Here is a 27,727-nt window from a genome sequence, read left to right as displayed (position 1 = left end):
TCAAAATTATGTTGGTCAAATAAATGTTGCCTCTTTCTCTCTCCCTCGCAAACTTTTAAGAGAGTTCGTTCTTAGCTCATATATGGTCATTGTCGATACCGACTGCACTGTCGTGCAAGGCCACTCCGAACGTAGGACCGGTCTTTGTCTAAGCGTGAGTAGTTTGTGTGGTTCCGGTGGTATTTAAAAAAAATGTGGTTGATTCCTCTGACATAGGAATCGGTAATACACGAAAGTGAAATGTGCAGCGAAATCTGCAGCTGAGCATGATTTCCGGGTCGACGGCTGTGTTGTGGGTGTGCTCGGCGAGCGACGTCCTGCTGGCGGGTCGCTACGGCAAAGGTGCACTGGCGTGATTTTTGTGACGGATATGACGTTAGTGAAATCTTGGTGTATCCCGGTATAAAAAACTTTCGTGTTAAAATATAAATCCCGAAAACGAACGCCAAGTATAACGTACTCTTTGGTTCTAAAGGTTGCTTCCCCGCAAGAAGACCCTGTGTGCAGGGGTGCACCCTTTACAGGCCGTTTGCTTCGTTGTACTGGCGTCATTTCCGTGACGTATACGACGTCACTCAAATGTTTGTGTATCCCGGAATAAAACACTTTCGTGTTTAAAAAAAACAAAATAAATAACGCCAGCCCTCATGCGTGTTGTGAGGATTTCGGCGAAAGAGTAACATGCACGGGCTGAGACTAGTTTTTTCAAATTTACCACGCCCAGCACCGGAGGTGTGTCGGCCCCTCCTCGATGAAGAGTTGGGGCGGAGCATCACGACGCAAGTGAGGAGGACACACGCAGCGCTTCTTTATACACACTCGTACACGACGTATCTTACACAGGCAAACACACTTCTCTGAGCAACACAGGAGGAGGCACGCGCTTCGGGGGGCGTGTCCACGACGAGGCTTAGCAGACGAGGCTTAGCAGTCTTTTGAAAGCGCCGGGTAGCGGGACTTGAGGCTGTTCATGAGGCGTGCGTGGTGCGCATTGTTCACTTTCACAAAGGGCACCCTGCGCCGTTCCTCGCTCGCGATGATGGTCTTAATGCCGGGCGCGTGCACCAGGAAGGCGTTGTCCAGGATGTGGAAGTCGTAGCCGCGCAGGCACAGCTCGTAGCTCTATGCAGGAGAGAGAGGGCACGGGAGAGGGGGCAACGGTTAGACGAGTTATTTCTCTAGCACTCACCAAATATTGCAGCACTATGTTAGGGGAAAAGCCTTTTACGGGCTCGGGCTGTTGGCGTCTCCTGTCGTCGTCGTCGTCGTTTAATGTAGCCGCAGTACTGAAATGCCGGGACACTCGTTTTCCAACGACTCGCGCTACAATGTAACGCGTACTAAAGAGCACACCGGGACACTCGTTTTCCAACGCCCCGCGCTAGAACGCTTCGTGCTTCAAGGCACGAGACTTTTACAGCAAAGCTGTATACTTCTACCCCAGAACGGTTTCATTTTTGTGGACAAAAACGCCAAGGGGCTAAGAATACAGTTATAAACTGCATGTTTCTCCCCTCCCCAGGTTTCCCGTTAGTGGAGATGGCTCGGGATGTTTTCTCATGGCATCCCGCGAAGAAGTGTGCTTAGTTCTAGGTTCTTTAACTACCACGAATTTCAACCTTGTAAAGATGTCTAAATCGTATAAGCGAGGGAACAAGAACGCTCAATTGAAACAACGCGGTTCAAGATCCGGCTTGCGGATCCGGTCGCGTGGACGAAACATCTGAACCCTTCTCATCTGCTGGGACGGAGGTGGCATTGTCGGAACGAACACACACACACGCACACGCACACGCACGCACACGCACATATATATATATATATATATATATATATATATATATATATATAGTCTGGAATCAAAAACTCACACAGAGCGCGAAAAAATAAGGTTAGTAGAGACAGAGACACACGAGAAGGACATTTAAAATAAAAATAAAAGTTTACTGACGTTTCAGGGAGAGGACTCCCTTTCTTCGTGTGTCTCTGTCTCTACTAACCTTTTATCTATATATATATATATATATATTGCGGGCGTTGGGAGTGTGCTGCTCTGATATTTATGCGTGGGAGCGACATCATCATGGTTATATGCAGCGTGCAAGACAGAAGGTCAATCTCCCTGTTACTTCTACCCACCTAAACCCGTCGCCACTATCACCTGTGAACAATCATCATCATCCCTGAGGGTTCGTTCCTTCAGTGGCCTATGCCCGGAAGCCTAATAAAGGTGGTCCTTTCACATCTCGGAACTCCGTCTATCAATATATATATACATATACGCGCACACTCCGGGGTGTAGAGGAGGATTGGATGTACTGTAACTTTCGTATCTCCTACACTGGCTGCTGGGCGTGACATCACACGGTCAAATTCTGCCTTTAACAATATATGCCGAAGAGCGCCCTCTTTTCATTGGGCCCTCATGTACTCCCGAAAAATTGATCCGCCACAGGACCTGCCGAGACGCGCGAGTGAGCGAGATGCAGATCACTGTTGTCGTCTTTGCCAACGCGGAAATGTCTGAGAAGAAAACAAATGTTACCATTAACGCTCTTGTCTAGTAGCCTGGTATTCTCGTGCAGAATTCGCCGGCACCATCTGCTGGTGTTGCTTCGTATGTCGTTTCAGCTTCTCGTGCACGAGAAGCTGGAACGACGTATGAAACGACACCAGCGCCCCTAATAAGGCTCTCAGTTTGACCGGGACACCGCTACGGGGCGCCGTCCAGATACCAAGATAAAAAAATGGCCAAGCATCTGCTCCTTTCGTTGCAAATGTCGATGAAAGACGATAGTCGACTGGCGCCCCTGGCAAGTAAATGCCTCCCTTCTCTTTCCCCCGCACCTATCATGCTGTTCCCGCCCTCCCATGCTCATCCCGTTTCATGCACTCCCGGCCCGTTCCTCCCAAAATAACACGCTAGAGGTTTGTTCAAGTCAATTTAAATTTACCGAGTTCCGCTGGTCCAAGTCGGGTGCCTCGATGCCAGCGCTGCCGTACGGCGGAGACGCGCGTGAATCAAGGCACCCTACTACAACGTTTATAGAACCACGTTGCCCTACTACACGAGCTTTCCAAACGAAACGTGGAACCTATCTAGTGGAGCCTTTCGTTGCTGTTGTAGTTTGATTTTTTAATGCCGCCAGGCAGCACGGGCAACAGCAGGGGACGGTTTTCTGCAATTCATGTATTTCATTTGATATCCCAAAAACCAAGAATCCGTGAATTTTTTAATAAAGGAACACTGCAAATATCTCTCATGCATTGATTTTCTGCCTGATATTTTCGCAATTTCTTGTTCTTGTTCAGCAATGTTGAAAAGTATGAACATTAACACCGGACTTAGACGTTTAGATTTGGCTGTGGGTATATAAGACTATTGCGCAGTTTCTGTTTCACTTTGGCCGGCTGGCTGAATCGAGTGACAGACAGGCAGACATACAGACAGACCAAATTTTCTGCGTTTAAGTAGCCCAAATAACACTATCGTCTTTAATAGTTCTTATTTCTGCTTCATTCCTGCTCGGTCACAACGTAGAAGCAGCGGGGGACTGCAGCAGCGCTGCAGCGAGTAAAGCCCTAACGCTGCCCGAAGTGGCGGCAATGGGCGTCCAACTCCCAGCGCAGCAACTATTGCCGCTGCGTCAACCGCGCTAAGGTTAAATTTGGCACACGCTTACGCCGGCGTTGGACGCCACTCGGTAAGCGGTCTCTCTCAACCCCTTTCTCATTGAACTATCCCAAAAGAGCATCACCCTTTCGACCAAATTTAAAGTCCCAATCGGTTACTAAGTGCGCGTTTGTAGTCCGACGTCAGCAGCGCGCAGGTAACGTTGGTAGCCGTTTCAGTGTGTGCCAAAAGTGCGGGACGCCTTAGCGCAACTGCGAGGAACACGCGCTGAGGGTTCGCCTCATTCGTGCACGCTACCACTGCTACCATCAGCTGACGTTAGCGACGTGCGAAACAGAAGCCGATCCCGCGCTGCAACCGCCGGAGCGTGACAGCTACCGGCAATCGCGTCGTTGCACGTGAAAGTGTAGAAGGTCATGTTTTTGGAAACATGAAGTTGAGGTATGCCGATGCCGATGAATGAAGTGTGCCGATCTGTGCCACAAAGTCAAACAATTTTCACAGGTAGTTAAAATCGCCCAGACATATTTCACGTCCGCCTTTTGAGGGTCATTATTATGCTGATGCGTGTCATATTATCAAATGATTTGCTTTTCCAGCTAGCAGTCGCTCAAACACTTATACGCTGATTTTGTGTGTCTGGTTTTATTGCATAGCTGGCGTGTTGTGCAAAAAAAAACACTTTAAAAGATCTGCTAGGCGGAGAAACGTACATGTCATCCAGCGAATTCTTCGCGGACCCCTGAACTGCCCTACCGTACCCATTGGAGTTCGGGAACTCCCATTTGTGCACCACTACAATAAACAATAGATGGGACATGTCAGAAAAATTTTGCGCCGTTGGCCCATTAACACCGAGCGAATGAAGAACAGAATATGGCGGAGAGGAGGACCGTAAGCCCAGTCCCGAGCACACATGTGGATACGGAATCTCAAGCCCTTCCCGGGCCGGCAGCGGAATTAGCTGCGGTGGCGCTGCGCTCGCGGTTGCTAGGTTGACGTCAAGTCGAAGCAGTGCCGGCCGGCTTCTCCTTGCCCGATGCGTCCGTCGTGCGGATTCCCGGCGCTTCCTATCACTCCTTCTACGCGTTATAAAATGGCGTGTGACTTGAGTGCAGGGTCGGGTAGATGGCAAAATAGAATGGAACGGAAATGAGGCCAACGAAATACTGATACTCGAGGACGACAAAAAAATGGCCGCATCTCCTCTCCGTGGGTGATGGCAAGGGTGCGGAGTACGGGGACTCGAAATGACATCCAAGTCGCGCCCCGAGTGACATCCGATTTGCGCCCCGACCGTCATTCGATTTGAGCCGTGAGTTGCACCTTGATTATTCCCTAAATGAAACCGCAACTCACGGCTCAAATCGAATTTCGCTTGAATTTCGCTTGATGATGGTGCGCGCACGGATGGACGCGGACGGACATTGGGAGGTCCTAAGGTACTCCGCACCGTTACAGGCGAGAAAGTAAGCCGTTTGACTCTCGGGTAGTAACTCACGGTCGTAGCCCAAATGGTAAGACGACTGACACTAACTCTGTGTGGTCTACCAGACACAGGCTCGAATACTGCCGGTGCCTGTATGATGTTTTGCGATTGTAAATACTATGCGCACAGACGCGGACGGACATTGCGCGGTCCTAAGGTACTCCGCACCTAAAAGGAGCGACAGGCAGCCAATGCCGCTGCAAAGGCGAGGAAACGGGACCACTTAGATGGTTTGAACGCAAAGCACGGCTGGCAAGGTGTGCGAGTGGCGTATGAGAAACGCCATGTTAAGGGCATCTAAAGTGACAGCAAGGCGTGCGCATCAGGCTAAGCCTCGTGTTCGCAAGGGAGAGGTAATTGGTGCTCACGCATTCTTGAAGATCCACCGATGGATCTTCCAATTAAACCCGCCGCGGTGGCTCAGTGGCTAAGACGTTGGGCTGCTGAGCACGAGGGCGTTGGTTCGATTCCCGGCCGCGGCGGCCTCTTTTCGGATGGAGACGAAAAGCAAAAAACGCCCGTGTGTTCGAGATTTCGGCGCACGTTCAAAATCCCCAGGTGATCGAAATTAATCCGGAGGCCTCCACTACGGCACGCCTAGCTCATCGCCTGCGTTTCGTCGGCGCGTCAAACCGTATACAATCAACCTTCCAATTATATTTTGTAAAGAAATTAATTTTTTTGCAGCACACATAATGCGCAGTTGTATACGCACTATAGGTGCTATTCGTTGAAAAGTTTAGCTGTCAATTTCTTTGATTGGCAACACTGGAAACGGCCACAGACATGGCCGATGCGCCAAGGACACGGCGCGGCTTGAGCCACTGCGCCCGCACGCCGAAGAAAAAAAAATTGGCCGCGTATCTGCTCCTTTCGTTGCAAATGTCGTCAAAAGACGATAGTCTTTATCGGCTTTTGCGAAGTAAATGCCTCCCTTCGCTTTCCCGCTCACCTCTCATGTTGTTCCTCTTGCGTCGCGCTCCTCCCAAGGTAAAGACGCCAAAGGTTTGCTTAAATCATTTTAAATTTCCCGCGTTCCACTGCTCCAAACCGGGTGTCTCGATGCGAACGCTGCCGTACGGCGAAGACGCGCGTTAATCGAGGCGCCCTACTTCCGCGTTTATAGAACCGCATTTCCCTACTCCACGTGCGTTGCAAGCAGAACGTGGAACCTATCTAGTGGAACCTTTCGTAACTGCTTCCGGTTGATTTCTTAAAATGGCGCCAGAAGCTATAGTGGCGCGGGCGACAGCAGGCGACGGCGGAGTGAATTCTTTTTCTGCAGTTGATGAAGTATTTAATTTCGCAAAAGTCAAGCACGTTTGATTTTTTTACAAAAGAACACTGCAAATATCACTTCTGTATTGATTTGTTGTCTCATATTTGCGTAATGTCTTGTTCTTCTTCAACAATGTTGACAAGTATGAACATTACGCCGGGCATAGACGGGTAGATTTAGCTGTGACTATATAAGACTATTGCGCAGGCATTGTTTTGCTGTGGCCGGGTGGCTGAATCGAGTCACAGACAGACAGACAGACCAAAATTTCTGGGTTTAATTAGCCCAAGAAAGACTATCGTCTTTAAAAAAACACCGGCGTGCGTCATCTGCTCCATTCCAATCCGATTCTAAACGGTGGCGTCAACAGAGATGTTATTAATTTAAACTCGAGGGAATACTGTGCGTTCGATGAGGTAGAGCTTGTAACGTGAAACAGCCATGTGTTTCACAGTCGTGCTTAGCATGGACAAGTACCGCCATCCCGCGGAGCCCGACGTAACGAGTGACGGCGCACCACGGCCGGGCTAGAGCGGCGGCGCGCGCTGTGTCGCAGCCACGGCGGCGGCGGCGAGAACAATGCAACCCTGTCTCGACGTGATCTGCCACCACCAACGCGTGCACGCCGCTGCTCTAGCCCGGCCGTGGGCGCACTCACACGGTTGCATGGAGGAGAAGAGGGGTGCCTGAACTGCGGGCCGTGCGCACACAATCGCCTAGCTTGGCCACAGATATGGCTGCGCACACTTGGTTATAACTTGGTTGCCTGCATGCAATCCGCGCCATTAAATACCGGCTATAGGTCCGGGAACACGCGCGCTCCTCCAACTACAGTGCTTTGACACTCACGCGACGCATGCTTTTCATCTAGAGTTCATGCGGGCGCGTCTAAATCGCTCTGCTGCGCAGTGATAGCGAGACGCCAACAGCCCCTCAGCCGAGCAGCGCGTGCGTCTTTTCACGCGTCTCCTTGGTGGTAATCTTTAAGATAAGGTGGTGGTTTAATTTTTTAATGCTCTCGGTGCTGGGACATTTGCGGCATGGTTGCACCGAGGACTGTGGAAAGGTTATTATTTAAGTGCGCAGTTAAACCATAATGTGATAACGGAATGTATTTTTCCGGCAAACAATAAACGTAGTCCAAGACATATCGCGGTAACCGGGAATTACTTTTACTGTGGATTGCACGTCCACTGCCGCAAGCAGCGTTGGAAGCCTATCGCCCAGCAAACTGCCGGCCTTGCAGCAAGGCTGCGATAAAATACCCACGCTCAACGCAAGCGGCAGAAAGTGGAAAGAGCATTAGATGGTTTTTGTACATAGCCACGATGGGACATGTATAAGGCAAAACAACGGTGGAGGGTGGAGGAGAGGGGAGGAAGCTTTCGAAATGGGGGCTTTTTCGAAAGGCGGCTTTCTGCCGGCCATCCCAACTTTGAAACGTGGCCTTTCGAAATCAGCGCTATCGGTAACGTTGCCGCCGTATGTCACGATTTGCCATGCGGTCATCCGTCACCTGTGCTGATATTTTGCCGTTGCACTTGTGCCTTCTGATTCGATCTTACAGCTACAGTTCTCACATCGCCTGACTCAACGTTTCACAAGTCTTTCTTTATAGCATATGCAAATACTGTCCATGCCAGTAGACCTATCGCGCCGGTTTCATCCGTCTACGAAAGCTTTGAGTTAGGTATAGTTGGTATCGCTAACTGGAATGACATTTGTTTATACAGCACCGGTCAGGCTTATTAGTCCCCAAATCTGGGGTTTAGCTCTGGGGTTTAATAAACATGTCCAAATGAGGCTCATAACGCACGCAGTAGAGCGATTTGGACGGCATGGGATTGGGCTAGTCAATCTTTCGGTCCAGATATAAAGGAACACTGTCAGGCCCGGTACGCCCCGTACTTTGGGGCTTGATGTTATTTTGTAGATCAAAAGTTGGAAGCGCGTGTTTTATTTGTGCATTAGAAAAGGTATACTTTGTTTCATATAAGTTGCAACAATCAAAATCTATGTGGTGCACTTAGCTCGAAGTGTACTGTTAGCACCATTGTTCCATGGGGAAGCAATCATTCTGGGCACTGTCAATCAGGACTGCTAACCAATACTGTTCCGTTGTTCCGTAACGGTGCATCTTCATTTAGAAGCACTGTCCAACTTTTTGCGCACAAACAGTTTTTGGAATTTATCTTGCGCCAACGCTGGTTTCCGTTCAGTTAGCGCGTCGTTTCACGTTGCCAGTTATTACTCTTTCTGAATTTTATTATTTTGATGATTCCATTGCGCCTGCAACATGTTTGTAAATGTATCATATCATATACCATATGCGCGCATCTCTGAAAATTTCAACCTATGTAAGCATCCTGACAATGCAAGTTCAACCACGCGCACATTGTCCTCTCGGTCAATTTCTATTGTGCTTCGTGTCTGCTGACCTGTCGCATTTTTTTTTTCAAGCGCATGCGCAACACCTCTTCACCTTTCGCGTGTGGCTGCTGATTTTCATCGCCCATGGTTCCTAATTGAACTTTATCCCGTTAAATATTATCCTTCCCCGTGCACACGGAAAGAGATGGTCATGACGGGAGGCACTGAACGCTTTCCATATCCATAAACTTGCCAGGAGCCAGTTTACGATCGTGCATACGACCTGCAAAATCATTCCGTTCTATTGTGAGAAGATGAGGTGGTGGCCTTGCCAATCAGTCGTACGGGAAAGTTAAATCAAGGCCCGCTTCGAAACGAATCAGTCTGGATTGTACGATTTCTCTGTCTCCGCATTGGAGGCAAATTTATTCAAACGCTCAGACGGCGTCTAAACGAGCTTCTGGAGAATATATGATCTCCTACGTATGGTTTGTTCTGCAACGTTACGTTCTGCACGTCACGTTCTGCGCAAATCTCAGCAGAACGAGCACGACGTCAAATTCTAGGGCTGTTCACACATCGCGTGGTCTGGCCCAGTGAGCACAATGCTTACCTGTGCCATTTTATCCCTCTTGCCCTCCCACGTAAGTTCTTCGGCGTAGAAAGGGTCGTCGTTGGTGCCGATGTAGATTGGTTCCCAAGACCGCTTGGTGCGGTCCCGCTTCGTAGTGGTGAGCACGCCGAGGACGTCGTCATTCGGCACGTACTCGATCCACTCCTCGCGCTTGGGGAACTTCTGGCACTGGTCGCAGACCCACTTGTGGAAGAATATGGCCGTCTTGTTGTGCAGCATCTGTACAAGGGCGCGCTTGGTGAGCGGCGGCTGCTGCTTTGCCTGGACCTCGAAGATGGGCAGCACGAACACCTGGGGGACACTGGCCAGCGTGGCGTTCTGGCGCCGCCGCTCTTCAACCAGGGCCAGGAAGCGCGGGATGACGTTGGCGCTCGGGTAGAGCTCGATGTCCGAGGCCAGGACGAAGCGCGTCCGCGCCCGACGCCGAGCCACGTTCCGGAGCACGTTGATCGGATACGTCATCTTGTTCGCCTTTCGAAACTGGGCGTAGTCGCGTTCCATCACGTCCGAGGCGCACGTACCGTTCCACGAGCGCAGAAAGTGCGCGGAAGAGTTGACTACGACGGCCGCCGGCGGCGCGTGAACTTTGTCGTACACAATGTGCCACGAAACGTTGGCACGCACGCACGGATCGTCGCACAGCCTCAGGTACGCGATCTTGTCCATCGCCACCACGTAGTCACTTCCGGGCGCGAACACCGCCACGGATACGGGCCCCTGCCAGCGGGAGCAGAGAACAGGAACGTGCTGCAGGAACTCGTGCGTCGCCTGCGTCGTCAGGGTGACGCTGTCGTCGAACGGCGTGGACAGGTCGGACATTATGAAATCCTCCTGGACGCTGTACTTGGCTGACGTCTTTCCCAAGGAAGACCCGCTGGGCTTGGGGGCGGTTGCAACGCCGCTACTACTATCACCCCGAGGCGCGCTGGTGTCCGGCGCTCTAGTCGTGGCCTGCCTCGACTGGAGGGGCTGCCTGTTCTGAAACTGAGGCTTTTGGATGCTTGCTGAGGCGACCTTGACCGGCTGTGGCGATGCCGGAAGCCTGGCGGCATCCGCCGCTTCGGGTTGCGACAGGTTGGCCATGACGAGCACGCAGGGCTTGACGTCGTTTCTGGGCATTTGAAAGCATATCATGTTGTAGACGGCAAGCAGGATGTTGACTGTGACGAAGATGCGGTACGCCAGGCGAAGCTCCGGCCTGTTGGAGCCGGCCATTGCTGCCCCTTCGTTTCGGGGCCCACCAGTCTTGCGCGGGACGCGAAGCTTCTAAGTCATTGCTCAGCCCGGTGTCATGTGCTTCGTTGACATGACGCCACTTTGGTGAACACTCAGGGTCACTGGAGGAATCATCGATCCTACGCACTAAGCATATGTGCTATCAAAGTCCCGGCTTCTTCGGTGTCGTGCGGATGCTGGGATTCTTTCACCATGATAGGCTCCCTTCGTCGGCGATCTGTGAACAACTGGCACGTCTCTGACGACGCGCCCATTTTGCGTCTGGGAGCTGCCTGGCCCTGCGATAAAGAAAATACAATGGTTGTACGAAAGGAAAAAGGGGCGAATACAGCGGGATCGTATGCGCATACGCAGCATTCACAACGTTAAAGTTAGCACCCGTCGTGAACCCTTCGTTGCGGTCCAAAGATACTTGCGCCGTGACCTGAAATTACCCGCGCCAGATATTAAACTGTTAGCTTAACAAACTTTTGTGAGACCGAAACTCGAGTATGCTTGTTCAATCTGGCACCCCTGGCAAACGTATCTTACTAACGATCTAGAAAGGATTCAAAACCGTGCCGCCCGTTTTATTTGCTCCCAGTACTGTAACAATATCAGCGTCACCGCACTAAAAGAATCATTGAACCTGCCATCACTTGAATCTTGTAGAATAGTTTGTACCTTGTACAAACTATTTGTATATTTTATGTAATGCCTTCGGGCCTCTAAGGTGGAAATAAATGAAAGTGCTACCGGCTTGTGCTTTCAGTGTTGCTATTATTATTTGCTACCATTACTATTTGTTACTATTTGCTAGCACAATAGCATTAAAGTGCAGATGTCTAGGAGCGCGTAAATTATCAAGCGCGCATGCGTCATTGTCCGCTATGCACGTATGACGCCGAACAAGGTGCACGGGAAGCGCGATCATGCAAATTAGTTTGGCGCGTCCACAGAATGCATGCAGAGGGAACTGTAGTAGCGCAGAATCAAAGCCATGCTCTGTTTGTTGTTATTTTTTTTACTCACGTGCGTCTTGTTCTCTGTGCACGTTTAATACAAACTAGATTTCTGCGCGCTTCTGCGGAGTTGATGATGCGCCCTGTCACAGAATTCTTTGTTGTACAAGATGCGAAGTACATCCTGTACTTTTGTTCCTTTGTTGTTTTGTGGACGTAAATTGACTTTAGCATTGTTAATTGGCTGGGTGCGGTATACATTACTGGGTGTATGGTATACTGTATACGGTACGGTATACATTACATTACGGTATACTGGGTGCGGTGTGCGGTATAGGGCGTACATGTCATACTATTTAACAAACTTGGTGAATCAGTCGGCACATGACTGTGGCAAAAGAGACAATCTCTGTCCTCGCCGCTTGGCTCCCTATTTTTTCTTACCATACAAGTCACGTGATTACCTCGCAGCTGACTCCTGTGCCTGCCCTAATAAATCGTCAGTCTACATAGCACCTGAACCGAATCCCGTAAATAGCGCTTTGGCGTACGGCACGATCTTGTCGTTGTGTTTATTGGCCTTCATGGACATTTTAATTAGCGCTGAAAGGAAGGCCTTGTCTTATTAGCCGAAAGCCGTGAGAAACAGTATTGAATGTAATGCCGGTGAATATTCGGCATTTACTCGCGACCACGGTGCAAGAATATTCTTACACCGTGCTCGCGACCCTACCCTTCTCGGCCTCTCTTATGGGCTTGTGTCATTTTTTTTCGCACGTCAACAGCAGAATTCTTTGAGAATATATGAGTATGCAAGTTTGCTTGACCCCTTCAGTCGTGTGGTTTCGATCGACATTGTGATACGTTCAACCACCAGGTATGACCCCGACCCGTCCGAAATCGTGCATTAAAACTTCTTCCTCTCCCCCAAGGGATTTGTTAAGCTAACAAGAGTGTTCCTTGCCAGGTCTCGGGTTTAAATTCAACGCGTGCGGGTTATGACGTAGCCAGGAACGTTAAGGGGGGGGGGGGCGCTTATCTTTTAGCAGTTGTGCTTTATAGGCATATAGGCAGCACTGTATCAATGTCAAAGAGCCCTACAGGAAATCGCCAGCGTAGCGATAAACAAACTTCAACATTCCTTCCAATTCTGTTGTCTTTGTCAAGGTGGCACAAAAAGATATTTCACAAATTTAAGCTCTTTTATAGGGTTATGTACTCCATCGCCCCTCTATACAGCTAGCTCTCGTTCGCCGCCTAGGTAAAGTAGCGCTAAAACCCCTACGGACGAGAGCAGTGCGCCAACCGGCCCTCCCCTTTCCGTTTCTCGGAAATATGGAACCGGATGTGCCGCCATGTTTTGTTGCCAGCGTTTCCGCCGCCGCCGACATAGCTACCGCGCTATCGCGGACTGTTGGTACGCGCATTGGATGGAACTGCATTGTTACTTTGCTTCCCAAGCTACGTCTAAGCCGCTCCCGTAGTCCACCGAAACGTGAACAGGACGGAGGGGCTTCATTGTTTTTCTCGTTTTCTTCGAGCTACCGAAGCGGAATTGCCGCCCTGATACTTTTGTCGGCGAGTGCTCAGCCGCGCCTGCGTCTTCGCAGCGCGCCGATACACGCATTGCAGTGCAGTGCAGTTATTTTGCGGTGCATAAATTCGGCGTAGACAGCTAAAGAGCGTTTGGAAAGCGCGCATAAGCGCGCACGTATTTACTGACCGTCTGTTCTCGCCCAACGCCGGACTACCGTGCCTAGAATATACTGGCTAGTATATACTGGCCAGTAAACTGGCCTCGCTAAGTATACTAAGTAAGTATACTAAGTAAAAGAATATAACTACCTCGGGCGGATGGTTAGTGTTGACCCCAACCGCGAGAGAGAAATCCGGCGAGAATAGGCATGAGTTAGGGAGCACTCGGCAAGCACTCCCAAATAATGAAAAGTAAGGTATACCTCTGTTACTCAAACGAAAAATCTACAACCAGTGCATACTGCGGGTGATGACACATGGAGCTGCAACTTGGTGCCTTACCAAACAACTAGAAAGCAATCTTAGGTCGGCTCAACGGGCCATGGAACGAATAATGTTAGGAGTAACACTCAGGGACAGGAGGCAAGCTATACCTGGATCAGAGAACAGACTGGAGTAGAAGATACCATAGTTGAAATGAAGAAAAAGAAATGCACTTGGGCTGGCCATGTAGCTACACGAAGCGACAACCGGTGGATAATCAGGGCAACAAAGTGGATAATAAGAGATGGGTCTAGAAGAAGGGGCAGGTCATTAACCCGATGGAGGGATGAAATAGGGAAATTCAGGGTAAACTGTGGACTCGAGCAGAGCAGGACAAGAGTGGGTGGAGGTCAGTAAGAGAGACCTTCGCCCTGCAGTGGACCTGAGCATGATGATGATGATGACGACACTGACGACGACGACGATGATGATGATGATGATTATGATGATACTGGCCAGTGTAGTCTAGGCACTGTAGCCGAACTCCGGACACGGAAGGGAACAGGCTTTCCGAATTCGGCGGAAGCCGAATTGTTCAAAGGATGGCGCTACCTAAAAAGGCGGCCGTGGTCGTGATGGAGGGGCTTTAGTCAAGGTAGGAGCAGGGAGTGATATTGAGTTCATAGTCAACTCCCGCGCCCGATAGAGGAGAGTGTAACTGTATGTTCGGTTTGACTTTTCACGGGCTGTGCACCTCTTTGCTTGAACGTTCATTCACCGAAGGTCCTTACGACCATGACAAAGCGGGAGGGCGGTTACGAGAACTAGGAATACAAATACAAGCGCGAAAATCAGGAAAATAGAAAACAAAATTGGCCGCGTATATGCTCACTTCCCTGCAAATTTTGTTGAAAAACAATAGACTTTTGCCGCCCCTTCCACGTAGATTACTTTTCCTTGTCGCCCACGTCTCACGCCCTTCCCCTCCCGTCTTGCTCCCCACACGGTAAGCACGGTGGAGGTTCGTTCAAGTCAGATCTCCGGAGCCCTCGACTACGGCGCGCCTTATCGCCTCTGTAACGTCGGCGCGTTAAACCTCATAACCAACCAATCAAGTCAGTTCAATTTTTGCCGCGTTCAGGTGCTCGTACGCCATCCATTGGGAGCTTTTGTTACTGTTCGACTTCTTGGAATGCCGCCCCGAGAGGGTGCCACGAGCGCCTTGTATTTCTGGGTCAAAAAAAAAAATTCAGTGCGTCTTTTTATATTTTCTATCGCAAAAATACAGCAGTCAAGTATTTTTAATTAAACGAACAATGCAATAATCCCTTATGTGCTGAAGTTTGCCTCAAATATGCTTAATTTTGCTCAACCATGCTAACAAGCATGAAAATTGCAGATTTAGTAGTAGTTCGGGAACGTTTTGTCATATAGACGTCTAGTTCAAGAATTTACATTTTGACCACGTGGCGGAATCGAGGGACATACATACATACATACATACATACATACATACATACATACATACATACATACATACATACATACATACATACATACATACACCCAAGAGCAGAAGTTTACGGACCACGAAAGCAGCAATTTTGAGTTATTTCTCTGCCGCATGCAGCCCGGAGTACTATGTGCGGTAGTTTTCATTAGTTCAGTACTTATACGCATGCATTCAACAGTTTGTCGGGCTGCTATAGGAAGAGAAATAACCTGAAATTGCCATTCCCCTGGTGCATAAACTTTTGATCGTGGCTGTACGTAGATATATACATACAGACAGACAGACAGACAGACAGGCAGACAGACAGACAGACCGACAGACCGACCAAACTTTCCGCGTTTAAGTAGCCCAGAAAAACTATCGTCGTTAAAAAGAAATACAAAAGGGCGGAGTGAGCCAGACCGCGCCTGTCACGCCTACTCGCCCGCTGTCGGCGTTGTCACTCCGACCCGTTCATTACCGACGGTGTGGCGAAGAGATGCGAGCCCACTGTAGCAGCCGGGAAACTGCATTACCGCCTTTTAAGTGCGAATGCACTTTATAAGCGACCCCAAACCATCCACCGCCGGCGTCGGCGCGTCGGCGTCCGCAGTGCTCCTCTATAAAGAAACAGCATCCGGCGCCAGGTTTCGATCCGCGGACTTTGCGGCCGCAGCGCGACGCTCTACCGACCAAGCCACGGACGCTTTTTTTTTTTTTCTTTATTGACCGACCAAGCCACGGACGCGACGTGATATCAGCGTTAGTGACGCGCCTTATATCTTTAACGCATTCAAACTACGTCGTCAGCGGCGTGCGTTGGCGACTCAGCGGCGTTATAGCGGCTTGATAACTGCGTGGTGTACACGTGATACTACAAACCCGATGGAAGTGATGGAAGAGAAGGCGGCGAGGCGGTGGGCTGCGGGGGCCGAGCGCAAGCGCCGCAAGCGGGCCGACAACCGTGCATTCGCACTTTCACATTCTCCCCCTCGGGGAAATGCGGGGGAATTTTTCCCCGGCCTGACCAGTGACCACACACGGCGCCGCATCCCGCTGTCTCCGCGGCACGCCGCATCCTACGGGCGGGCAACGCGAGACGCTGATGGAAGCGGCTCAAGACGCAACCAGACGCGGGAAGACGGGGACGCAAGGGGCGCGCGCTTACGTCACGCCACGTTGCGGACGCGCGTTGCGCCCACCCCGGCGTCCGCAGCAGTTTGTTCCGATTCGCCCGGGAGAGACAGCACGCGAGGCCAGATGACAGCCCCGGCCGAGCCTCGGTCACGGCTCGCAGCTTCCTCCTTTTTGCCGAAAAGAAAGCAGGGGTATCGCTATGCGACGGCGACCGTTCCTTTCTCTTCTGGGCAGTCGAGCTCCTCGCGGACCGGAGGAGAGAATTAATGTTCGCGGACCACGCTCCCTGTGGGAAGATCCGCCTCCTGAATCCGTCAGAGAAAGACAATCCGGATAATGACGCCCAGTCGTTGTGCCCGACACGGCCGAGCAAGTTCGGTCGTCTGGAGGGGCTATTGTACTCCGGAGTTGGCGTGGATGCGCTAGGCCGGAGTTGGAAGTACACCCGTCGGGAGACAGGCGCGTGAAGTGCTCGAGCTTGTGTGGCGTGCTGCGGCGTTGTTAAAATTGAGTAGCCCGCGTCAGCGCTACTTTCGGGTCGAACGGTTTACAGAGGCGAAAACTGCGTTTTTAGTATGCCATCATATCGAACGCTGGTGGCTCTTTCTCTTTTGTTTAATGGCAGAAGGCGTACTTGTTGGCGATGGTAAAGCCCATCATTTTAATATCATCAAAGATTACAAGCAGCCAGAAGCAAGAACCAAACCTATCACCGCGGCCATCATCGTCATCATCATAATCAACAACAATAACAACACCACCACTCTGTTTGTGTGCACTGCATGACATTGAAAAGGTTTAGAGCTATCGCTATCGTGAGTTTGCCGAGTACATGCTTTGCCTGCGATATTTCTTAGTTCATTCCTCCATCGAATCCCCGGGCCTCCCGTGGACGCAGCGAAACGAATTTTATAGGTTTACGGGATACACGCCGCCTGTATTTGGATCGAAGTAATCTGAAAAGCTTGCATGTACACAGCAAAACGTGCGTCGTATTGAAACTCACTACACGCAAACCAACTGCACCGTTGGGTTCGATAAACTTTCGGCGAAAGTTTAATGTATCGTTCAGATAATTTAAAACTTTAAAAACTCGATTGCTCTTAAATCAGTGGTGTCCAAAACAGTGGCATTAATTCTGTGGCTATTATATCCGCACACTTATGAAGCAACCTGTGTTTCCGTGCAAAGCCGTTATACAGGCACGCGACGGCTAGGTGTCACCCGCCGTGGTGACTCAGTGGCTAAGGCGTTGCGCTGCTGAGCACGATGTCGCGGGTTCGATTCCCGGCCGCGGCGGCCGCTTTTCTGATGGAGGCGAAAAGCAAAAAGCAAGAACGCCCGTGTGTACGAGATTTCGGCGCACGTTAAAGATCCCCAGGTGGTCAAAATCAATTCGGAGCCCTCTACTATGGCGCGCATCATCGTCTATCCTACATCAATCAATTACGGCTAGGCGTCAATCTCGGCCGCAGCCAACGTTACTACAGACGTTGACCGCAACGGCCGGATAATCGCTGCAGCAGCTGGGCGCCTATTCCCACGTCGTGCACTTTTGAATGCAATCTACGCAGTGCACCCTTCTAACTTCATCTCGGGGCGCATTGTGCGAGCGATAAGGTTTCTTTGCGTCCTTTATGCGACCGCTCAGAAAGAGATGGCTCGTGAAGTGGCCGGCTATTGTCGTAACTGGGTTAACTGCCGAATGCGCCTGCGCAGTTGGCTTGACTCCAAGGGCCGAAGCTCTTCTGTTTGCCACTGCATGGGCGGCGCTTATTGCACTCAGTCAAGGAAGAATCCCAAGCAGCAGAGTCGATCGGAGCTGCTCACGCTGCTGCCTCACGTCTGTAATTCTGATTGATTGATTGTAGGGTTTAACGCGCCGACGCAACGCAGGCGACGAGGCGCGCCGTAGTGGAGGGCTCCGGATTAATTTTGACCACCTGGGGATCTTTAACGTGCTCCGAAATCTCGTGCACACGAGCGTTTTTGCTTTTCGCCTCCATCAGAAAAGCGGCCGCCGCGGCCGGGAATCGAACCCGCGACCTCGTGCTCAGCAGCGCAGCGTCTGTAATTCTTACAACGCGATTAACCGGCTCGGAGCGTTAGATGGAAGCTGTCACAGAGTGTCGTGAACATTCAGAAAGGACGAAGCCTGTTTTTAGACGTTAGTTACGACCCGTTTCACGGAGAAATCCTTTGTCCATAATTTGACCTCACTAAGAGTGGATAACATGCAGTGGGAATATACCATGGCACCTATTAATATAGCGAAGATTTTAGTGCATTGCGGCTATTAGCGCGGCATATGATTTGCAACCCACAGTTCCTTCTTCAGGGTTTGATATTTTCTATTCCCGTATAATATTAAGGTTCTCAAAAATCTTCAAAGCTTTTTTTATTGCGGCTGTATGGCTGCATCTGGGTGGATAAGAGTTTTTATTCAGAACTCGCTCCGCCTTGGGCGTTTACTATGGAGAATTTGTCTACCACCTGTATTTCACTTCAATTTTGCTTCAATTGTCAGTAAGTCACTGTACAGACGACTTGCCTCCTGGAAAGCTGAGTCGGTAGAGCGCCTGCTTTTGATAGGCGCAGTGGTCTCACGTTAAAGCACCGGACCGGGACGAATTTTTCTTCAACGACATGGTTTCTAGAAAGCTGAGTGGCTTTCCCTTGAGAGCACAGTCCCAGTCAAGCGGTTTGTTTTTGTTTTGCCTGTGTCCCCGAGGATCAATTCATGATCGGAATGAACGAGTTCTACCAATAATTTACTTACAAGAGCGTTTCAAAATACTACATTTTGTTATTTTCATATTTGCAAAAAAATAAGAGTTATTTGTCGGTCATGCAGGCATGAGTAACAGGACGAGACGTCTACCTGTTGGGCATCTTCATTCGCCAGATTAGCACATTGGTCACGCTGATGTCTTTCTTGAGCATTGTGGTGAAGCCGACCTGCCGCAATTTCTTAAAGTGCAAATGGCATGTCGTTGGCAGCAGCATCTTAGGGGCGAAACCCTTTAGGGGCTGGGGCTGTTGGCGTCTCCTGCCGTCGTCATCATCTTCGTCTCATGTAGTCACGGTACTAAAACACCGGGAAACTCATTTACGCCTCGCGCAAGAAAGCTTCGTGCTTCAAAGACAATAGCCTTTTACAGCAACGTTGTATGCCTCTACCCCCCAACGGCTTCATCTCCGTTGGTAAAAAACGCCAAGAATACACTGATACACTGCATGCTTCGCCCCTCACCAGGTTTCACGTTAGTGGAGATGGCCCGGAATATTTTGGACAAGTTAATTGGGTTATTCATTACAGGCTGCAGAGTTTGAGCAAGGAAATGTCACGTGATCAGAAAGTTCGGTGTGCGTGCCCGGTCGCATCTATGCTTCGGCGGTCACGCAACCCAGTCGCACGTACTCTCCTCCCGTTGCCACCCGGATGGCGTCAGCGACTCCAAGGACTCGCCCTACCCCCCTCCTGCTACCAGAAACGCGCCATACAGCGGATGCGAGACGGGAGCAGACTGAGTTCCGGCTCGGGGCTCCGTCACTTCCGGTCGAGATGGCCTTCTTCCTGCGTGGGCCCCAACCGAGCTCGCGTTTCCCGACGTATTGCGCCCGCGTATATTCATTCACTCCGACGCTACCTGTCCCGTCAGAGACGAGGCATGAGGGCTCAAAACAGGGCCATAAAAGCTTCCGCCAGCCTAGGCTTTTGTGGCCGCTTTCACGCGATAAGCGCGGATGATGCAGTGCCGAATGCGGTCAAGGAAGCGCCCGCCGTAAAGTTGTAATCACGAGAGGAGCTAGGAAGAGCGGCAAAATGCGAAATGGTGGCAAGGAAAAGAAAAAGCGGCGAGCCGTCCGCGAAAGACGAACGTGACAGACGGTAAAAGGGGGGAGGAAAAATACCCGTGTAGTTGGCGTTCAACCGCCAATGTAAGGCTTCCGATGCACTTGTCAAAGGCTTTCGTTTTGAACGACAAATGTTGGGGACAAGTGGCATGTCGTAGCCGTCTCTTCGCGGTAATCAAACCCTGCACTTTGAAGAGACCCCCCCCCCCCCTCCCCCCACTTCACGGGCGGCAGTGTCGCGACACGGCCTCTCGAAAGCAGCATAGTCACCTCGGAGAAATTGGCGTCACCTACTCCGGGAACACACTATATGCGAAGAAGAAAGTGTTTGCGCTTTCCCCTGAAAAGCGGCGACGCCAGCCAAGGCCGTGCATAAATCAGGAACTCACATACTTCCTCGCTGTCATTTATCGGTACAGCCCGCCCCCCCTCCCTTTTGTCTGAACTGCGACCTGCAATAAAATCTAGAATGACGCAGTAGTCTAGTCAAAGGAGCTTGTGCTGCCACGCGAATTTTACATAAATGCAAAAGTTTCTGGTATGCACCTACATGAAACAATCAAACAGAAATGGCAAAGCAAATGGTAAGCACGCACGCATGAGCGCTAAACGTATACTGCATTTCTGAACAGCAGTGTTAGAGGAAGGTGTATACGAATGCCGCGAACTCAATTGTATACCCGCACAGCCGTGAAGTTCATCGTGATATACGGCTCGCCTTTCTTTTCTTCCACCGCCAGTCGGAGTAATGAAACGCCATATACGCGGAAACAGCCGGGTGTGCATATTCTCGTTGGGGTGGTTCGAGAGTCTCTTCCCTGTAGGCTACCTGACTGTCCGATAGTTTACTTCTATAATTATAATCGCAATGTAACAAACGCGCTTGCCCTTGCGGGTCGGATGTTTATTTTCCGCTTATTAGGCTGTATTACTCCTGACAAGTTGCGTCTGATTGTTCTTGTGGGGCGACTCGCCTCTGCGTCGCCCTTCCTGTAAGCGATGGCATCCGAGAGGCGTCTTTGCGAAAGCCGTATAACTGTCCCAGAAAGTGTTTACGGAGACGAGAATGTATACACGTCCGTCGTCCGTTCTCCGCGTGTCGTCCTCGCGACGGAGAGACTTGTCAGGTGCGCCCCGTTACACGAGTGTTGCCACCGACGCGACGCTAAGCGGAAAAGGAGTATCAGATTCATCCGACAGCGGGGGGGGGGGGCGGATTACTAGACGAACGGCAGAAGCTCTTCTGCCCACACAGCGCGTCTCTCCTTGAGCTTTTTCTTGGCACAATAAGCGTTGCAATACTGCGTCGTATCGCTCCCCTCTTTCTTCGAACGCGAGGCATAGCGGCTGCTTTGAATTTCGCGAGACAGCTCGAAGGTAGTGCACCCCGCTGTGTCAGCGCTGTCATCGCGCCAAATTCGCTCGTCCCGCTCCCTCGAGCAGGCGAGGCCGGTTCCGCTGCGCCGCAAGACAGCAACAAACGCCGGAAGAGAAATTCTATGTGAAAAAAAACTTCCGGCGGGGTTGATTTCTCACGCGGTCTCACGTGATTGGTTGCGCGTGCCAGAACGTCACGGATAAAGGCGCGCAGAGCCAATCGCTCGATTTAGAGTGTCGCTGCAGTCTAGTCGGTATCTCTTTGCGCAGTTTAGGCTTAGTCGTCAACCACAACTTCGGGAAAACATAATTATAAACGAAACAGAGGTTCCCCTGCCCTGTCTTCGTTATTGGAGTTTTAGCAGTCCGTATAATCCGTGTTTTACGTGGTTACCGTGTTGACCGGGACCCGTCTGGGCACTTGCGCATTCGACGTGGTTGGGGGCGTTGTTCCGCGGGCAGGTCCTCGCCATGCTCGTGCATTCGTCACGGTGGGGCGACGAATCCTCCTCGCCCTTCCGCGCGCGCAGGCGCAGTCGGGTCCCGGTAGTCGCGGTAACTACGTAAGCGACGAAACAGACGGACTGCTAAAACTCTATTTTTTCTTGCTGGTGTGGTTGGCTCTCAAACCTACACCTTTCAATGAAATCACGCAGCTGTGGAAAACAAACTCCAGAAGTTTTCCGGAACCCCATAAAATCTAGGCTCTCTGGCCCCGTGATTGGCTGCACGCGTTAAGACGTCACGGATAACGGTGCGCAGAGCCAATCACGTGAGACCGCGTCAGAAATTAACCCTGACGGAAGTTTTCCGGCACCTGGGGTCTGTTCAGTGCGTTACAGCGTGTATAATCGAGCCTTACATTGGATGGCACGTTTTGCCGCCTACTACCAAGGAAAGTGTGTGCGCTTCGGAAAAAAATAGTCTCCGTCGATCGATGCGTCGCAGCAACTTCTGGAATAAGTGAGCAGGAAGTGATTCTGGACCCATGTACGTGAGGCTGGCGCCGTAGCTACGAATTAGCTAAATATACACACAGCAATAGAGTGGGCGAATATTGTGCGCGGATTACTTACAAATTTCGGCAAGTTTTGCAGAACTCCCTAGCCACTTTATGGTGACGTCTCTATGACGTCACAGAATCTTGATTGTGTGATTGGCGGCGGCCGACCTAAGTCACCGTCAGAAAGAAAAATAACTGGGCGATTGCTTTGGCACCTCTAGTTCCGTTTGATCACATCACTTAAGTGCGAACGTACACTTAAAATTCTGATAAAAATGTGTTTAGTGCTGGCCTATAGTACGCTACTCTGGCGCGAAACTTCAAAGTTTTTCATCCAAGCATCCTTTTTTTCGGAATGGAGCTGAGTGAGTTACCAAAGGCTATAGTTTTTTTTTTTTTTTAATAGAACAATGTTGTATTTTGTCTTCATGGCCCCTCTAACATACCCGCACTCCAAAAAAAGTCTTTGTACCGCTCCAAGTAGAACATGTGCAAAGCTTAGTGAACAGAATCTTTCTATTTCTCCTCAAAAAAAAAAAAATATGAAAGAAGCTCACACTAACGCGCAAAACGTGAAGGTAGCGAAGCTGTACGCAATCTTCACGACCATCACGACGGTTAGAGTCCACGAATGCCGCCGATTTGCTTCATCTTCGCCGCCGCAACGACCTTTACTCCATCATTGTTGGTATAGGTGTGAGCTTTTTTCTTTTTTTGGAAGTGAAATCATTGGACATTACCTTGAAGGCGCGTATAAAATGACGTGTCTTTCTCGTTCCGAGCACGTGTTTCCCCCTTTACAGCGAACGCAGGAGCTATTTTTTTTTTTTTTTGGGGGGGGGGGGGGGGGGGGGAAGGGGCTCTTGGCCAATCTCCCTAAGTGGGTATGTGCGGCTTGACAAACGTGCACCTGGGACGCTGGGCGGTCGCCGCAAAGAACGCACACACGAGCGCTAGGCATTTTCTTGGTTTTTTTACTTGACCCGTTATTACTGAAGGAAGCATTCTCTAGCGTTACCCCTGCTTCATACACGACGACTCCAACAGAGGGGCCTTACACTTCCTTTCAAAGCGGCAAATGGAAACTTCCTAAGCATACCGCAGCTGTGAGTTTCTTCGGCGTGAAAAAATGCAAAACAAACTGATAGTACAACTGCCGCGGGAACGTGTAGTCTGTCTGCCTTCTTTGCGTAGCAATTACAGCGGCCGGAACAATGGCGGCCGCAAGATATGCGCGTGTGTACTCACGAGAACACGACGCCGGGCACGTAAAAGCCTCGCTGTTCCCGCCGGCATCAGGGGCGGTCCCGCTTTGAACTCCCCTCAGAGGCCACCCCCGCAAGGTACGTGTACACGCGCTCGGGTGAGCGGCCGCCTTATATCTCGCGCGAGTGAAAGCCTCTGTGTACACAACACTCGAGCGTTGTTTGGCGCAGTATTAATTAATTTATTTCCGTATTAATTCGCTCAGAATGCCTACAACGTCCTTGTGCAGTTCTCTAGTTACAAGCGCATTGTTTCTATATACACCGCACAATTTATTTCAGCGCAACAAATTGTGCCCTACTTTATGCAGCGGAAGCAAAACAGTAACGTGAAACTTGGTGAGGGGCGAAGCATGCAGTGTATAAGTGTATTCTTAGCGCCTTGGCGTTTTTGCCCACGGAGATGAAAGCGTTGGGGGTAGAGATATACAACTTTACTGTGAAAGTCTCTTGTCTTTGAAGCACGAATCCCTCTATCTCCCCCCCCCCCCAAAAAAAAAAAACCACTTCCTCCTCCTCTAGCGCGAGGCGTAAACGAGTGTCCCGGTGTTTTTTTGTTTTTTTTTTAGTACGCGTTAGGTTTCAGCGCGAGGGGTAAACGAGTTTTCTGGTGTTTTAGTACCATGACTACATGAGACGAACGACGATTACGACGACGACGACGACAGGAGACGCCAACAGAGGACGACGACAGGAGACGCCCCTAAAATCTGCGCCCATGCACTCCGTATAAGGTGGTTCACAAGCGAAGCTGCAACGCCCTGCCAGCCGTTGACGCTTGAGCTTTACTCTTGTTGTTGCTCCTCGTCTCATGGTGCATTCCCACGCGGGGGATCGGCCAGGCTCTACGCAGTAGCTCGCCGCGCGCGCGCTCTGTTGCAAGAGAGACTCTTCTTTTTCGCTCCCTCCGATGCGCGGTTCCCACTTACCACTGTCGGTAGATGCGAGAGCGTAGCTGCGTCATCTAAGAGCCCAACCAATCTCTCTCCCCTTACTTCTGGCTCCTCTCCACCTTGTTCTTACACGCATGCGCGTAGGGTTGAGCAGGAGGAGTTTGTGCGCAGACAGGACCGCCCGATTTTCCTTTCGCGTAGCCGTATAAAGCTTCGCTGTAATAATATTGGATAATGAATAAATTGATGAGCGCTATTTACTGTCTGAAAGGTGATGCTCAATTTTTTTTTATTTTTTATGAGCATTTATTTTGCCACGGGGCAGTTGTCCGGGTATCTTACAGCATAGGATGGTGATGATGATGTCCGCAGAAGAAATCTCACCGCATTGACCCGTACCCGAAGGGCCCTTTTTCACAAGGAGGGATCCACCGAGGTTAGCGAAAACGGTTAAACAAAATAAATAATTTGAGTCAATTAATTTCGATCAGTCAACAATTTCAGTGAACCAATCGATCAACCAACCACGTAGCTATTTCAATTATCCCACAAATAAATCAATAAATCAATTTCGTTAGGATAACTTTAACCACTGGTTATAATTGATTTAATTCAATTTATTTTGTAAAATGATAACCAGTGATTAAATTCGCAGAACACTTGTGTGGTCGTCCTTAACTTTATTTTTTTGTTGTTTTATGGACGTTCGAGATTTCGTCGCGCGTTAAAGATCCCCAGGTGGTCAAAATTAATCCGTAGCCCTCCACTACAGCGCGTCTCATCGTCTGTGTAGCGTCGGTGCGTTAAACCTCTCAATGAATCTTTTTTTTTTTTACTTGCAGCTACAACACAGCGACGCACAGAAAAGAAGGACGAAAACCGCCGCACCCTTATCGGTAGCTGCATTATTTGACACTTGGGAGGTAAACATGCGCATTAGCACGCACGCCTGAACGCGCGAAGAACTTTGAAGATGGGCAAGGGTTTTGTTAACAAAAAAGGAGAAGTATCAAGAAAAACGATAACGTCATTACACACGTGCACCCTTGTATGTGCGTTTTTTTTTGTCTTTCGGTCGGACGCGTACATTTTCTGCACGCTGTAAAAAAAAAAAAAAAAATCACGCATCTCCACGAAGTGAATCATTACGAGTGGGAAGCACTGGGGATCGTTCTTACCGTAAATCACCCGTGAGAGTGCGTACTGCTGCTAAAACGATTTCCAATCCAATCCAATCGAATTTAATCCAATCCTATCCATTTCAATCCAATCCAATCCACTCTAATTCAAATCCAATTCAATCCAATCCAATGCTCCTCGCGCATGCACAGCAGCTCTCTCTCTCTCTCTCTCTCTCTCTCTCTCTCTCTCTCTCTCTCTCTCTCTCTCTCTCTCTCTCTCTCTCTCTAAACTATTGTGGACCTTTTATTTTGTTCTTGTTAACCTTTTGTGAACCTTTTGTTCACAGATGTTTTTGTTCACAGACGGTGCTGTGCCGTGAGCACGGACGCCGGACGCCGGGCGGAAAAAAAAATTACATGTTGCAATCTACCCCTAAATAGACGAAGCTATATGCGCCACTCGTCGTTGTATGGATCTTGGCTTAATCTAAAATGGTAGTCAACGGGTCCTTTTACGCTTGCCCGTTCGCAGCCTGAAATTCCGTTCTTGCCCGAGTGCTCACTCTGGAGCAACACGCACACTTTTCGTCTTTTCGTACGGATTCCGGTTTCAAGAAGAAAAAAACAAGACGAAGAGACAGAGAGCGAAAAATGGAGTGAAGCGAAAGTAGCAGCCAGCGTTGTGCACGCAATCGACTTCCGCCATCGTGCACTTGAATCACGCGCCAAAAAGGCTCGGGAATGCGCACGGACAATGAAGAGAGAATTTCGGTCCCAAAGGGCCTTTAATACCGCGCCTGTGTGTATTGTTGATACGGCAAGCGCTTTCAGAGCGCCGAAAGCTGTCTGGACGTCGCTTTCTTGCTTTCTCGCTTGCCGTATACAACTTCATTCCGCGTATTTCTTGCCCGCTTCTCCCCTATTCTAGCGTAGTTTCGGAATTAAAATAAAGTTGCCGTACGCTACCTCTTTTCAAAAGAAATGCGCGAGGAAATCAGGCCGCCGTTCACACTTCATTCCTTCTTGTTTCCCGCTTTCTTATGCCGTTTACTTTCTTTTCTCATCGCGCTTTATATGTTCACTGCAAAATGATTTACACCCATAAGGGTGTAAAATCACTGCCTATAACTAACACCGTTATACCCTCGCAAAAACCCTTTTGGGCGTTTTGTCGTTCATAACACCCTTACACCCTAGTAAGTAACGCCCTTTTAAAGAGTGTTTTATCGTTAATTACACCCTTTCAAATGGTGTTTTTCTTTGCTTTTTTTTATGGTGTAAGGCATATATTCGCGACTCTCACGGCTTCTGAATGTTGCAAGGTGCCACTTCGCAGCAGCGTTGGATAGCCCAATAGCTTGAAGATGATGAGGCGGTAGAGGGTGGGACCAAAATTTTATGCGAAGCGTATCTTCGCTTTGCCAAGACATTTTGTTTTTATTGCGGTTCGCTGTCGTTGTTTTTCGTAAAATTCAGCCCAGCGTAAAATTTTAATTAAAAGAACGACTCCATGTTCATTTATGCACTCATGTTTTGGCTCAATTATGCCAAAGATTTTCTTTGCGCTGAGCAATGAGCTATGTCGAAGTGCGCGAGCTGCGCCACTAGCTTTAGTCGTTTGGAGAGGTCTTGCCTATATATATAAATATAGCGTCCTGTTTACGCTTTTGTTATACCAGCAATTGTTTTGCAGTGGAAACTGAAACGGGTTTTAAGGAAAAGGGGGCGACGCCAAAAAAAAAGTAAATCTAACCATGAAACCTGGCGACATTCGCGAGAAATTGTACGAACGCGCGTAAGCATTCGTTGTAGCCGCTGGTCTTCGCACACACACCTCGACGTAGCCAACGTGTCTGTATTTTATGTACGTTTTTGCTGTTTTTTGGTGGCTGGAACGAATGCTGGCCGCATCCGTCGCTCTCGCGCAGAACCATGGACGTCCGGAAGGGGGGGCAAGGGGGGGCAACTGCCCCCCCTTGGAGATTGGGATATTTTTATGCACTACAAAAAAGCTGCACAGCTTGGTTGGCCCATAATTA

At 49.9% G+C, this 27,727-nt stretch overlaps 1 protein-coding gene across 2 annotated transcripts in view; it reads right to left on the bottom strand.

Annotated features, from left to right (window-relative positions):
* Window positions 1–784: 784 nt before the first annotated feature.
* Window positions 785–27,727, bottom strand: part of LOC144145160 (beta-1,4-glucuronyltransferase 1-like) — a 97,791-nt gene continuing 70,848 nt past the window's right edge. For both annotated transcript variants that reach the window (XM_077676665.1, XM_077676664.1), the window contains exons 2-3: window positions 9,386–10,920; window positions 785–1,122 (exon numbers count right to left, since the gene is read on the bottom strand). In XM_077676665.1, the coding sequence (XP_077532791.1) occupies window positions 925–1,122; window positions 9,386–10,621 (1,434 nt within the window). In that variant the 5' untranslated portion in view covers window positions 10,622–10,920 and the 3' untranslated portion in view covers window positions 785–924. The remainder of the gene's footprint in view (window positions 1,123–9,385; window positions 10,921–27,727) is intronic.

This window comes from Haemaphysalis longicornis, unplaced genomic scaffold (assembly GCF_048455015.1).
Source record: "Haemaphysalis longicornis isolate Haplotype H1 unplaced genomic scaffold, Haemaphysalis longicornis Haplotype H1 scaffold_7, whole genome shotgun sequence".
In the NCBI taxonomy this organism is placed as follows: domain Eukaryota; kingdom Metazoa; phylum Arthropoda; class Arachnida; order Ixodida; family Ixodidae; genus Haemaphysalis; species Haemaphysalis longicornis.
Note: the sequence above shows the minus strand (reverse complement) of the source record. Positions and strands in the feature narration are given on the sequence as shown.